This window comes from Phalacrocorax aristotelis, chromosome 12 (assembly GCF_949628215.1).
Source record: "Phalacrocorax aristotelis chromosome 12, bGulAri2.1, whole genome shotgun sequence".
NCBI classification, from domain to species: Eukaryota; Metazoa; Chordata; class Aves; order Suliformes; family Phalacrocoracidae; genus Phalacrocorax; species Phalacrocorax aristotelis.
In genome coordinates, this window is record NC_134287.1 from 9,874,779 (window position 1) to 9,890,535 (window position 15,757).

At 41.0% G+C, this 15,757-nt stretch overlaps 1 protein-coding gene across 2 annotated transcripts; it reads left to right on the plus strand.

The window, feature by feature from the left end:
* Positions 1–10,337: 10,337 nt before the first annotated feature.
* On the plus strand, positions 10,338–15,505 carry SFR1 (SWI5 dependent homologous recombination repair protein 1). 2 transcript variants are annotated; one of them, XM_075107491.1, is made up of 4 exons: positions 10,338–10,765; positions 12,532–12,650; positions 13,820–14,206; positions 14,440–15,505. In XM_075107491.1, exons 2-4 carry the CDS (start codon positions 12,552–12,554, stop codon positions 14,629–14,631), a joined length of 678 nt encoding a protein of 225 aa, XP_074963592.1. In that variant the 5' UTR covers positions 10,338–10,765; positions 12,532–12,551; the 3' UTR covers positions 14,632–15,505. The 2 variants fall into 2 exon arrangements, with proteins under 2 accessions (XP_074963592.1, XP_074963593.1); XM_075107492.1 differs by having other exon boundaries at positions 10,343–10,658.
* Positions 15,506–15,757: the final 252 nt, after the last annotated feature.

Here is a 15,757-nt window from a genome sequence, read left to right on the forward strand (position 1 = left end):
GCTGGAAACTTAGTTGTTATTCAAACTTTTCATTTCACAGTGATTCAGATTCTCATTAATTTGCTTCCATCAGAAGTTCAGCTTGTGAGACCTGTGATAACACACAGTCTTAATAAAATCAAGGCTTCCTGGGCTCATCCTCACTCCACATGTTTTGTATTTCAGATGTTCCTGCTGTCATGGATCTTTCTGGGTGTATTTATTGTTATCACAGGGTTGCCAGATGCATGTTATGGTGGGTGCTTTCCTCACCCAGTGCCTGCAAAGGAACAGCTCTTTGGATTCTACTTTAATAACATCCATGATTAAAGTTGTCAGCTGAAGGCTTTGTAACCGCAACACTTAAAGATGTTTTTAGTTTCCAGCATAAAGAGCTCAAAACAAAATATTTACTGCCCCCCCCCCCAGTATTAAAAATCTGTACTAAGAAAATAATTCTGTTAGGTAGGTATGATGGAAAGGTAAAAATAATGGATAAAATACAGTATAGGTGGTGACCTGAAGAACCCTCACTAGCAAGTGTATGTATTTTTTGGAGTTCGGTATATTGAGTTCCCTGAATCCAGTTTTTTGGGAAGATAAGGTACTGACAGGGAGCCCAGTAAGAACACTGATCCACTGCTCCCCCTTCTGACAGAATAATATTTGCCTATGCCTATAAGGAACTGTGAGAGTATTTTACATTTATTTTTATGTACATGTGTAATTTTAAGCACATAAAATTCAGGGCATGGTTTAGGAAGCATGGTATTGTTGGGTTGGTGGTTGGACTTGATGATCCTAGAGGTCTTTTCCAACCTTAATGATTCTATGGTTCTATGAAAATAAGGTTGAAAAGGCCTTTAATTAGGTATCTTGTCCATCTGTCTGTCCCAAGATCCAGTTCCACCTACACTATTCTTGGCAGATTTTTCTTTAAAAGACTTTTAAAAATTTCCATGAGGTTTCAGAGCCTCCCGAGCTGATCTGGCCTGTATCACACCATACTTGCTGTTAGAAAATGCCTCGAAGTTCCAAAACAAGTATCTCCTGCTTCAGCTGAGGCTGACTTCCCCTCTTCCATTCCCAGTGTAACGTATCTCCTTTCTTGCCACCACCTTTTATGTACTTGAATGCTGTTGCCATATATGCTATTAGGGCTTTCAACAGCAGACAGCGCTTTTCCTGTTCCTGCAGCTTTTCTCAGACACTGAGTTTCCTACACCTCTGATCACTGAGAATTACTGCTAGCCTTCATGGGGACTACCCACATGCTTAAAGCTACCTGCATATTTAAGTACTGTGCTGAAGTGGGGACTTCATTCCTAGCATTGTCCAAGGCTGTCAATCACATGCTGGTCTAGTTTAACTGCATGACACTTCAGTTAATTACTGTTTTGATAATAACAATCTGGCAGTTTTTCAAATGCTTTTAAACTCGTAACTGCAGGTAAAAACTACCATATTTTTCTGGTGAAGGACAACCAGTGCCAAACAGTTGTGAACCTCGTCTACCTGACCAGCAGGCAGTATTTAACTTACAGTGTCATAAGGTATTTCCTTAACAGTGAAGGCACGAACACTGTATTGGAAACTGGTGTTCTTAATATGTCTAGAAGCAAATTCTTTTGTCAATAAACAGCCGTGTCCATCCAATACCTAATGCTTACCGAGACATCGATGCACGCATATATCCCTATCCTCATCCATAAAGAGGTTCAATCCCCTCCATTTCAGTACACAGGTTGAGGCAGACAGAATAGCATCTGTGGTAGCTAATGCACACCAAGTATATGCAATCAAGCAAAACATAAAGAAATCAGCAAGCCAATACATGCACATAAAATATTATAATGAAAACTTAAGAAGACAGACACCAAGTGGGAAGAAGATGGAATGGAAACAGAGATGAAGCAATTGCCAGAGTCAAGAGCAATCAGCTCACGGGAGGGAGGGCAGTGAACTATGGTTGGGTTGGTGTTAAAGGGGCTATTAGAATTACATGCTCCTATTTCTGTTCCATTTACTGTAGCTATCTGCAGTGTCAGTAAAATCCTTCAGCTTTTCCTAAAACAAATGCACAGTGTCTGCACAACTGAACAACAAACTCATGAAAAAAGACCAGCATCTAGAAGCAATACATGTAAGTGTACAATAAAATAGCAGGATGTACAGCTCTCAACATATAAACAACTTGGCATTAAACAAGCATATGATCAAATACAAGAGAATTGTTTGTAATGTACTTGTGTGCATGCAAAATATTCACAGAATATTTCTGTGTCAAGTGTTCAGGAACCGTTATGGACAAGTGCAAACAGTATTTTAAAGAATTAGAAAGAATATGCTAAGACTGTCCCTTCAATGCACTTTTTAATACTTTACCTAGGATCTGCATTTTTAAAACATCAGTGGGAAAACACAGTCAACGTTCATTTGTGGAATATATTCTAAAGATGCTCTGATTTGAAAACATACCCATCTCTTCATGAAAGAGCTTCCTGATTTGGTGACCACCGCTTGGGATCCTCCGCCAGAGATGATGAATATTAAGTCACCGTTTAATCACTTACAGCATCAGTCCAAACATGGCTCCATTTGTGGGGCATAAAAGTAAAGGGAGTCTTAGACTGCAGTTACATTGATTCTAGTAATGGCTTTAATGGACCAAAACACTGAAGAAGCCTGCACCTCCCACTCAGCTGCTTTCCACAAAGAAAGCACACGAGGAACATTTAATCTTATCCCACTTTTCCTATTTTTCTTCTACCCAAATTATACAGATGAAAAAAAATTCTTGCAAATTAATTAAATTAGTTGTTGATATAAAATCATCAATCCCCATGAAATCAACTAAGTTAAATTGGCTCATGTGGGTTTGCTGCTTCAAAAATAAGTGCAGCAATACTTAATAGCAACAATAGAGTTTATCACAGCAACTTTAGGGTGTGGGGTTTGATCCCCCACATTTTGCACGATAAGTCATTACAACTTCTTCATCGTATCTGTGAGGATGGTTCTTGCACATAGGTTTACTTAGAAAAGGAAAAAGTAAACATTTCTATGTATGACATACACATGAACCAGTCCTTACTATTTTGTTCTTCCTCAGTGGCTTTGCTCCTACGCCTCTGGTGACACACTGGCGTCTTAAGAGTGCATCACAGAATGACTTACAGCCATTCTGGCTTGCTTCTGCAATTTGGCAATATGCACAGCTATGTATCCTTGGTGGACTCAGCTTCATGACAAAAGGAAAACATATGAATTCTTTAGCTTCTTGAGGTCATTTCAACTTCTTCACTGCCTGGTGGACTCTCCGGAGAGCTACACCTCAGGTTGATTGTCGTGTCAAAATTAGACTGCAGGCTTGACTGTTAAAAATCTATACTACATCTGGAATAACGAGACTGGCAGAACTGAGGGACGTTGCCTGTAGCACTGAGCAGCAAGGGCAGCATCTTCACGTGCAGTTTTCCCAGCAGTGCTGTGCAGTGACTCTGATGTCATGTGATTGATTGGTGAGGAGAGCTACTTATTTGTTCTAAGTGGAACCTGAAAATTCTCAAGAAGGCAACAGCAAAACACCAAGACCTTCCAGTAACGGGTACTGGAACAAACATTCTGTCTGGAGAAAAGATTCTCCTCTTTGCCATTTCCAACCTCTGCCTATTGTCTTTTTTTTTTTGTGAACACATCATCAGAAAATCAGCAGTGACAGCTAGGTACACTAACTGGTAATGCAAAGTAGTAGTAGTTCCTGCATTATAGCAAAATTTGTGAGAAAACATGTCTCTTTAGGTCTGAGATAAAAGCTTAGGGCAAGGAAGTGTTAGACCAGAGGTAGTTTAACAGCTTCTAGTCGTGATTTTAGAAGTGAGAATCCTGCTTTAAGGAAAAAAAATTCTGACCCAGAATTCCTCCCTGAAATGGAAAAGAAAGATGTCAGCAACTGTGCAGAGCAGGTGATGATATTCTTGATTACTCTTTGTACCCATGGATCACACATGATTAAGTAGGGTGCACCCATATGTGCACTGTTGATCTTAGAAAAATGAATCCCACATAGGACTTCCTACCCAGACATCCATCTGGACAGTTTTAAGGTTAGTCATGCCTGGTTTCACAGACTCAAGAAGGGCAGGGTATACACTAGCTAAAATTCCAGGGTGATCTATCTGCTGATCTAACTCCTGTGGAGTCTTTCAAGAGAAAACTTGTCGATGCATACCCATGTACTGAGTTACCACCAAGCATTTAACAATGATGAAATAGCTTATTCTGGCATATGTTATCCATAAAATGCCTCTAATTAACTCAAGGAAAAAACTCACTAAATTTTAAAACATCAAAACCAGAATAACTCTTCTTTCAGCTGTGAACATACTGGAAGACTTCCAGTTGCAGGAGTGTTACTTGGAAAGGTATGGCATAGCTGTCATCAAAGAGTTTGATGATGAAGAGAGCTTTGTTCAGTGACTATCAATACGTGTGATGGAGGTCAGAAGCCAGGACACAACCTCAAAGCTACTGATGGGAAGATGTCCCCAGTTAAAGTGGGTAGCACTTGCTAACTTGGCTCACCAAAGAATTTTCTTTCTTCACTTAGCATTAGTTCAGCATTCCTTGACACCATTTGAGACAAATGTTCTTCACCCAAAATACAGTTTCCTTAATGTGTTGAGAGGGAGACTGGTTGCTTTCTCACACATCAAACACAGTGTGAAACGCTTGTGTTAATGCAGTCAGCTGCAATTCCAGTGTCTCAGCACCACATGAAATCGTAGCATTAGCTCACTCCATATGCCACACTTCTGCCATCGCAACAGCATAGTTGTGCTTCCCTTCAGTTCAGTAGGAAGTTTCTCAATGACTTCAAATGTCACAAGGGCTAAGCTGCCCTTCTGCAGTAAGGCAACACGACAATGGTAAAAATAATGTAAGAATAATCACTTCAACCCATTGAGGTTGCAAGAAAATATTACACACTCATCAGTAAAGCTCCTTCTGTTTGCCTATGTAGAGAAAGGGACTCAAAATACAGTTTTTTCAGATACGAACTTTAATAGAATATTTGCACTGAAATTACTTTGGAAATAATTAGAACAAAAGCAAAACAGCTCACAAACACTGAAATATCCATTTTGAAATAGGCCATAACTGGCATAAACAGCATATTAACTCAAGAAACTTGGAGAAGTCAAAAAGCTTCACTGTATGTTTTACTTGCTAAAGGAATTGGCACAGAAGACAATCTTGTTGCCTTCCTTATAGCTGAGTATTTTGAGAGGAGGGGTGATATGCAAGTATTTATTAAGTTCCCATTGTCTGTGAGTACCTTAAGTCTTTTGACTTTTAAAGAATTTGCTTCAACCTTTATATTAAAAAGTGAGAGTTTCATGCCTGTTCACAGTTCTTGGTGAATTTCCTGCCTCACAATCCTGAGGCAGCTGTCCTTAGGCACGTGATTTTTTTTGCACGAATAATACACAGACATATCCCCCCTATCACAACAACTATGCACACTTAAAACGATATGTAAGTTACTAACTGTATGACCAGGAAAACAGCAGAGAGCTTTAAGCCAGCTCTCACATGACTGTATTAACCTGTGAGCCTGGTTTGCAACATAAGCATGGTCAGTGCCTGACAACATTGCCACACTGAAGTCTCAGGCCTCCAGATGTGACTTTATTGTCAGCAGCATTCAGAGATGGAAAACTCCCATGAACACCACATTTGTATTTTATCCTCAGGAAAAGACCTCTAAATTTTTACTTTATAAGGCTTTCTCTAGCCTTAGGTAAATGACTTAATTTGTCTGTTAATAACAGGAAGGAAGTGTATTTTTAAATCCTGCTTGCTGATGCTGCAGTTTGGAAGGGAAGAAGGTGTGCTCAGTAGAATGGTTATTTGTTCTAAACCAAAACAATAACCAGTGATGCTGCTGAAGTGATGATGGACACTACTAACTCATGTCTACACTCACAGCAAAAGTGAAATCCCCAGGAGTCCAGGAAGAAGGTAAGGTGTGCACCTCCACCTGTGCTTACCTGCTCACAGAGTGACTTGTTTGGTACCCCAGTTTAATCCACTGGGTTCACCCAAGGCCTACAGACTATGGGATACTGCTCTCAAACTAGCTCGTCTGCACTAGCAGATAAACCATGTCCACTTTTTCAGCTTCACCAATTTCAGTAGCACGGATAAACGAGAGCAACCTGAGTTACACGCGTACAGTATGAAATGAACTTTTGTATTAACTACATGAGAAAATGAAACAACTCTTCAAGCTCCACTAGAATCCAAATACCTTTAACACAGAAATAGGCTCAGACCATCACAGACGACAAAAGCTGTACCAGGGACTAGTTTGGGCAAGGGCTTAGATTTAAAAGGCTTGACTTTTCTTAAAATAATGATCAATCAGTTCTCCAACAAAGACAAGAAGACTGAAGGTCTGTTTATTGTTTCCTTTGTCTGGTACAGTCTTGTAAAGACTTTAAACTGCAATTTTTGGCATGACTATGTCAGAGAAAACCCCACAAGCACGCACAAAACTAAAAGACAGTCTTATACCATTCCCTTTTATTAGCACTGTGCCTCACCCACTTGGTTATTCGCATATGCAGCAGTGAGAACTAGGAAGCCTATCTCAGCTGGCTCTTACATTATCTTTTGTAATGGCAAATTGCAGTGCCTCTCAGCTACAATAAATTATGTCAGTTTTTCTTTTCAAGACAGGTACCTTGAAAATTGAAGTAAAAAATAAGGGATAGTCTAAGCACGCTCCAGCTGTAAAGCAGAAAAGGCACAAAATTTTGCTTTTGCTATAGCTTCAGGCTGATGTCATTCTAGGGACTTCACTGTAATTTCTGGACATTTGCACCATTATGAGAGCAGAATCTATCTCTCAAGGACAGGTTTTGTTGCAGCAAACTGGTTTTACTCCAGGAATCTGGTCTATAAAGCCCTTCCCCTGATATATTTATACAGCTATAAGCAAGTCCGAACATTTTTCTGAGGAGTGAATTGCAGCCAGCGAAAACACAGCCCTAGGCCCATGCTGAAGCGGGTAGGATTTTAAAAATTTCTGCAGCAGTTAGTGGTTAGGCACATAAAAACACTCCACCCTCCTGCCTCCGGCAAGAGAGAATATGCAGACAGTGCAGAGTGTACTTCATGTGTCAGGATACATCATTTGGCTTCAAACAAGATCAAAAGATTTCAGAAAAATGAGAGAAGGGGGTAAATGCGTATGTGCCTTAAGACTTAGTATGTTGACTAACATCTCTGTTATTCATTGGCAATGTTTAGGGACAAAAGGCCTGGCTGTTGTGCCCAGCAAGCTCTTAAAGGGAAGTTTTGTGATGCTCCTGGCACCCTGGAAGAAAAGAACCAATAAAGGTCAAAGAGGAGTCTCTAAACCCAAAGTCAATATTGTTTACTATCACTCTCCACTTTGGCTTTGCTACTACAGATGTTGCCTATAGGGGAATATAACATGTTCTTGTCCTGTCAGCGCTGATGTGTGAGCCCTAGTGCTCTTCTGGTGATATAAGATTAATGAAAGAGACGATACATAGAGAGTATCTTTCAGTTGTGCAAACTGGTGTAAACTGGGGAAAAAAAAATCCAGTCACTAAAATGTCATCACAGAAACAGAAAATAAAACCAGAAAGCACATTTTCCTTCTGGTTCTTTGGGGAACAAAGTTTCTCTGAAGGGAAGCAGTATGCTCAGCAAATAGAGCTCAATAATTTTATTACCAGGGCACGATTTCCTATGCATTTCTTTTATTTTGCTTACTCCAAACTGTTCTGATCACAAAAGGAATAAAAAAAAATCAAACAATAGCATTACAGTGCTTAATAAAGACTGTATTGCAACAAACTCGCTAGCTGTGTGCACATACCAGTGAGTTTAACTGAACAGTATTAGAAACGCTCTGCAGTGTGCCATAAACATGCCAGTATCAATAACACATTGATAATCTCTTTTCCTCAGGGAAACAGATGCATACCTTTTCAGAGGAAGGTTTTAGTGTGTCTTCTGTTTGCCTTCATTAAGTTGCGGGTAAAATAATACCCATCACTATTGGATTTCTGCAATAAAAGTACTGGACAGTCACTGGAGAGTGACTGATGACACTCTAACTCCCAGCTCTGTCTGGGACCTCCTGCCACATCTTGGACAAGTCATGTTTTTGCAGTAGTATGTGTAAACGCCAAGTAAACAAATAGGTAAATGTGATAAACACAGCTAAACATTTAATACCAACCTGAAACAGGATCTCTTCCTAGGATGATTAGCATCAGTGAATACTGATGGTAATATTTCCTTTTCTCTATTCTACGTGTAGTATATTTATCTCACAAATCCAGTGTGTGGAACTGCCTTTCTATATTCACAGTCTCAAGCAGACTGTAATCCTTGCTTGGGGTGGGGCACATGGGCGTTGCTCTAATAAAGTAGCAATGATAATGCACAGGATGACTTTTTCATGTGTTATGTTCCTGTAAAATCTTACTGGAATCTCAGCTGGCACACGATCTAAAATCTCAAACTTTCTGTTGTTCTTGTGCAACTCAACTGTTAACATGTCTGTACAACAGAGCATGAGTAATTTAAAGCAGGGACCGTCCTTGAGACAGAAGGAAATATGTTGGGAACTTGGAGACGTGCCATCTCAAAGTAATAGCATATTTGAGATCCAATTCACTTGATAAATTTGCAGCAGAAGTTCTATTAGCACTTTTACTATTGCACTTGGGAGTCCATTTTTAACACATTACAAAAATAAAATATTTATGACATTAAATTAGCTGCAGATATTAAAAAAAAAAACACCAAACCTGCAACATAAAAGGGGCAAGTTTAAAAAATGCCTCCAAACTGCCTCAACAGCTGAGGTATCATGTGAGTTTTTTCGCTAGATGGTTATAACTGATCATACAACTCAGTCACATAATCTAACTTCCCACATTTGCTACTAAGGAATATTATTTCTAAATCAATTTCACTCACAGATAGTCAACTCCTATACAAGGAGTAATCTAACGGTCCCAAGTTCTCAGATTTCCCAGTGACTTGTTCTAGATGGACTTTGAAAGCTTAGATACTTCTTACTGTGGGAGAAAAAAAGGTTGCTATCATCCCAGTAAAATTCTATTTGAAGTGATTGAATCTATGTATACTTAATGTCAAAAGCACAGCAACTGCTAACATTATCACACCTACACTCAGTGCTTACTCACCTCTCAGTGCAGTGCAAGAGTGTATCTTGTCTCAAAGCATATGGGAGTTACACAAGGCAGAGAAAATTGAGCATCCTCATCTGTGGTTGTGAGGAGGAACCAGGCAGGAAATTAATGCATTCCTGCAACACAAATTAAGGGCATGATCTAGCAAGAGCGTGCGGGTGCATATATTGCACGTGCGACACTCAGCACAGCTGTGAGAGGCCTGGTGCACAGCGTGGAGCAGTTGGGCTGTGCACACTGCTGGAGGAACCCCGACATACACAGCGGGCTGGGCGCTATCACCATGACGGCTTCTTTAGTTCATTTTCTCAGTCCTGACAGTTATATTGGAAGATTTTGTACAAATCAGTTTTCAGAAACGTAAATCTACATGGGGAAACCAGGTCTGCAGCACGGAAGGGAAGTTTGCTGAGATAGGTACGAAAATTGCTTCAGCAGTGCCTTCGAGCACCAGGGCACTCTCTAACCCTGCTCTGAACGGCATAACTGCAACCAGAGCTGGGGCTGCTCCTTGTCCCAGCCACAATCTACCTGCTGGTTTTCCCAGTCAGGTTTCTTCATTTTCACGGCTTTCTCCTTCCCTCACACCCAGGACAGCACTGCCCAGGTCAGACTTCTGCTGGCGCGTCCCTCGGGTACAGTGCTTCCCCTCCTGTGAGGAGGCGGTGCCTGAGGTCGAGGTGGGGAGCTGTGGTTCCCTTGGCTGTGCCGAAAGGCTGTGTCCGGGCCCGCCGTGCCACCCATGGAGGGCGGCGCCCTAAGCTGAGGCTGTAGCCGCGCTGCCCGGCGCAGGGACACTTGCAGGAGAGCAGCACCGGCCTTGGCCAGCCGTGGGGCGGCAGGCCCATGGTGGCCTAAGGGCTACAGCATGGCTTTGCATGCCCAGCCCCAACAGAAGAGCGTACGAGGTCCCCAAAGATGGTCGCACCGGGCGCTCCGCACGCCCTTGCTCTGCCCGCCGCCTCCGCGGGAGCGGCGCCCAGCCTCACATTTACCGCCCGCCCGGCCGCAGAGCAAGCTTCGCGCGCCCGCCCGCACCACAACCCCACACGGCCTCTCACTGTGCGCAGGCGCACTGCCGGCGGCCGGCCCCTTTCCCCCGGAAGCGGGAAATTGAAGCGCGGAGGGCGCGTTCCTGTTCTCTGTCTCTGAGGGGAGCGGGCTCTGCTCCCCGCGGTGTCGGGGGTTCCTCAGGGCTTTCTCCTTCCTTGCCCCTCCCCGGGCTGCGGGCCGCTGTGCTCCCGAGGGGCCTCCCCCGGCTCCGCGGCGTGTCAGCGGCCTCTGCCTTGGGTTGTGCTTCGGGGGAGCTGCCTGGCCCCCCGGGGTGCATCGCCGCCGAAGGAGCCCCCCGCGTCTCTGGCTCTGCTTGTGGGCTGTCCAGCCTTCCTTCTGCCTCTCTCTGGGGTGGAAAAGTGGGTAGGGAAAATTTGTTGCTGAGTGTTAGTAGAGCCTTCGGCTGGTGAGAGGAGAACGTAAAAGGAGTGAATGCTGGTACATAATATAGCTATAAGCGGAAAGCTGAGGTAGGTTGCATCCAAAGTGCAAAATCAAATACCGAAGGGCAAAATTGTCTTTTCTCCGTCTAGCCCAAGCTTTCCTTACTTGCTGGACAAGATTCTGTGTGATAAATAGCATTACTGCTTGAGAATGTAAAGGATTCTTAGGCTGAGATTTTGGGAAGGATTTAAAGGTGCGGGAGTCTGTGAATGTGCTGCCAAACAGAGTTAAAGTAACAGCGTTAGTGAAGCGTTGGCAAAGATATTAATTGTAGTCGTGGTCATTTGAAGAGAAATAATCTGCATTAGAATGTAAAGGCAGAGAGTCATGGGATTCCTTTTGAAAGAGTTGAACGGTTCTGTTAAAGCTAGCTCTTAGGCTTGCATTTATTTTGCTGCTTAGTACGATTTATTACATATTTGTGACATGCTGTATAGGTAGGCATGATGTAGCTTTTTCAAGGCTCTTTCTTACATTAAGAAATAATAGTGATAACTTGTATTATATTTGATGAGTCCTGTGGGTTTCCTGTTTAATTGCTAGATAGCTGAAATACCCAATTTGCTGAAGTCTGGGTTAATAGAATACCATATGTTGAATTTTGAACAACTGGGGGGAATGTTGACTTGTAAGATAAATGAGGGCCTGCGTCCTTTGGTATAGAGCCAGCAAGACTGGGGGTGCTGGATTAATACGATTTTGGCATCCTGAAGCTTTGGTACATCTCATCTCTGAAGAGGAAGCCCCTTGTGCCAGTCTTGTGTTGCCCCGTGTCTATTTTGCAGGATTATATTTTTAAGAGGCTTCTGTTTTGAAAATCCTAATTGCAATTTGCAGGTAAACAGAGGTGTATCTGACAATTTTCCAGCTGCATTTTGGTGATTAGTAGGTGGTTCACAAGTGCTAAAATACACTAAACATTGCCAAATCAATTTGGAGTTGGTACCTGCTGAGAGGTATGACTTATCATTTTAATTAAGGTGCTTTTCTGAGTGAACTGAGGATGCTTGCTTTTAATCTGAAATTCTACTTGTGTGAGTAATTACTTTTTAAAGCAGTATCCCCAGAAGGATCAAATGAGACTGGACTACTTCCATAGACCTGGGTATCCAATTATTTTGTTGTATAGAAAGATGAATTGTTTATACATGTGGACAATAAAAATATTGTGGCTCCCAACAACACTTTTATTGCTGCTTGGGATGCAGTTAAATGAAAGGACTGGTTCTTCACAACCTGGCTTAGTAGTGATTATTCCTTTGAGTGAGGCAAGCAGTAAAGGTCATTCAGGTTAAGAAAATACAGGTTTTTTGGAGTGAGCTTTTTTGATGAGTTTGATGTTGCAGGATCTGACCTTGGATTTATAGGCATAATACAATGGGTTCCAGTGCTTCCCACGTTGTCTTGCTCCTTTTTAACACTTGAAAGAGGATATCAGATAGAAAAAAAAATATAATGGTGAATATCTGTAAGACTTTATAATATTTTTCATCTTTTTAAGAAAAAATTCTATAGAGTTTTGAGTGAGGGAAAAAATATACAAATCAAATAGTAAGATACTTTATACCAGTTACTACTGTCATTCATCCTCTTGAAGAAAAGCCATTCATAAAGCAAGATGCCACTTAGCATACGAAACAGTGTGTAACTTACGCAGATGTCTCTTTGAATGTAACAATTAGAAAATAAGCCTTAGTATTTCTTACTAGAGCTTTTTACTCATTGCTGCAGCCACATGGCTCATTATAATCAAGGTGAAAATGGCACCATACATAATTCTGTCTTTTAACAGAAACTGCTCTCCGTCTTGAGATGGAAGAACCGGTATTTGATAAAGTGACATCATCTTTGTGCAATACTCCAAAGGATTCTGGGACAGCAGCTCCACAGGGGACTAGTTCAGGGAAACGGGTATGAAAACTTACTTGTTTTTCTAGTAATGTGACTCTTCGTAGTAAGAAAAATGCTCGTGAAATCATCAAGTAGTTCGAAGTCACCGAGATACTGTTTGCTGGAAGGCTAAAGATAGGTAGCATATACCTATAGCTACAAGGCTGTCCAGGTGAGGAATGTGCTTGGTGTACTTTGCTCTGAATATGCAGATGTTTGCTGTGAATACAAAGTGATGGAGTAGTATACCCAAAATGCTATCCTAATAAATTTAACTGCTGTTTAGGATTTGTGGTGGGTTTTGGTGTTGTTTGCTTGTTTTTTTAAATCTGTCATCTTCAGTTTTCTCAAATCCTAGTTTTCTGGGTCTCTGTGTACGCAGAATGACTTCCCGTGACCTCTGCTTGCACTTGAGCAAAGTACACCGCTCTCAGTTTGTATGTTCTCCATAATGCTGGGCCCTGCTCTGATGTCCATCCTAGCATGCATTATGGTGATGCTGTCACGCTCAGCATCCGGACCTATGCAGGACAGGGCTAGTTTGCAACTGTTCCTTAACTAATCCCTCTCCCATATTTTAGTATAATTTCACAGGTAAAAATATTAGACACAGATTATAAAGAAAAATGATTTTGAAGAAGACGAATCACTATTTTAGATGCTTGTCAGTGAAGGATCTCAAAGCTGAACAAGTCAAAACTATACAGGAAATTTCTAATACTCTCAAGTAGAATACAGATGTTTTATACTAGTGCTAATACAGAAAGTGTATGTGTGTGGGGATGGAACAGCAAAAAAACTCCATCCCTTATCTCCATTAAACTATAGGGGGAAATTGAACATGATGGAATAAAATCAGCCAAGTTGAAATATGCGGTGTATCTTCTGCACAAAGACTAGATGAGTAGGTTTGTCTCAACGGAATACAGGATTTGCTCCGAGAAAATGTGGAGGTACATCTTTCTGTATCTTCCAGCTGTGTGTGCAAACACTTGTGAAAGATAGAAGTTAACTTTGTTATGTTTGTGAAAGTTGTAGTGAGAATTAGGAAGTCTGGCTTTACAGTGACCTTTAAATATATGACACATTCCGTGTAAATAATAACTAGGGTAAACAGTTCTTTGAAATTTGATCCAAAGATTAGATTATAATGATCTTTCTGGGGGGGTTTTGTTCTTTTTTCTTTTTAGCCACTGAGTGCAGCTCTGAGGGAAAGATTAAGGAAAACAAGACGTTCATTTAATGCCAGTTTTACAGTGGCAAAGAGGCTTAAAATAGACACTGAAGAAAAAGACAGTGCTGGTGCTGACAAAGTGTGCCTGCCAAAGACAAGTACAGATTGTTCTAGATTACAAGATGGTTCTGAAAACCTGGAAAGAAATGGCACTGGACGTACATGTGTCAAAAGTTCCTTACAGGAGAATGATCTCTGTGGATCAGCAGAGAATTCTCGTGAACTACAGGCTGATCTTAGTCAGGAACAGCCCCTTGAAGAAAAAGTAAGGCTGGTGAAACAAGTGCAAGAGAAGGAAGAACTACTTCGAAGGCTCAAGCTGGTTAAGAGGTACCGATCCAAGGTGAGGCAAACCTCTGAAAAAGCACTTTTAAGTCATCCTTGGAAGTAGAATTCATAGTGTAATCCTCATTTACTGATTTAAGTAACAATACTGACTCACCTTTTTTTTTTTTAATGTGGTGTTTGTGTGTTGTCTCAGTTTAAGTTGTGCTTTAAAAATAGATCTGCAGGTATCAAAAAAAAACACCCCACATTTCAGCAAATGACAATTTTTTTGTTTTGTCCCAATTTCAGAACAACCTGTCTGAACTGCAGGCCTTGATAGTGAAATGGAGAAGTAGTACCCAGCTGATGCTATATGAACTACAGTCAGCCTTTTCTGCAGACGGCAAGAAAGTGAGTCTCACTCAGCTGATAGATACTTTTGGATTAGAAGACCAATTATTGCACTACAGCAGAACAGAAGAAGACTTTATAGATGTGTAATCTACAGGTGCAAAGCTTTCAGTTCCACATGGCACGAGCAGAAAAGACTGAATAAATTCTGATCGCATAAGAAGTATTGATTAGGCGGTGGACTTGGACTTTATGCTTTGAGGTTAAGAGGTTTTCTCAGGAAATACTAGTAAAGCTATGTACTTAGATACAGTAGGCACTGTAAAAGGCATTACTTCATGGAAAAGATGGAACTCATGCTGTTTTGGAAAACCTGGCTTGAAAACTTGATCAATAATAGTTATTTAACAACAATAAAATTGAATCAAGTCATACTTTAACAGGTAGAAGGCAGTCTGTTCTTTGATTAGTCTTCGCATGGTTACTTGTCTTGAAATAATGAACTCAAATTAATTGTCACTTCTGCTGTTCAGATGGGGAAGAGTTCAGTTCTTTGTTCATAGATACATCCCTCCTTTTACAAATGTCTTCCTGCTGCCAGTCAGTTAATGACAGCATTTGGTGAGTTAAGTGATTTTTTCATGTTGTTAATATTCTGAAGCTGCACTGAAATGTTCTCAACAGCATTATTACTGAGGGAAGTGTGCCATAACGCACTTGTTTTCAGATACCGGGCCAGACAGTTGTCTTCAGGGAAGCTCTCTCTTAAGCATTCTGCCACAACCTGAGACAATAGAAGGGAAGGCAAGAAAATGGCAACCATCTGTCTACTCTACTACTTCCTGTGAGAGCCAAGGTGTTCTGTCTTCAAATAATTAAGAAACATAAGGCCTTGTCTAATGCAAGTGCTTCAAATACAGCATCATAAAGCTGAATAGAACTTCAGTACTTCATTTATCCTCCAATAAATGTTGTCTTTGTAAAATGTTTTTTTAATCTTAACTTGAAATTTATTTTATCAGGATGGCCTATGCATTTACTGTGGTGACTTCTGCCTGCTTTTATTTTACATATTGTTACAGTTAATGAGTGATGATTTTAAAGGAAATCTTCACTACTCTACAGCTCTCCCTGCTATGAATATCGTTTCATAGGTGATCACATTCCTTATGGGTTGTACCTTAACTGTTTTGTTTACAGGTGGCATTTCCTGTTTTCTTAAGGGAGTAATTTCTTACATATTTCAAGGGGAAGAAAATCCCAGATCAAACAGACC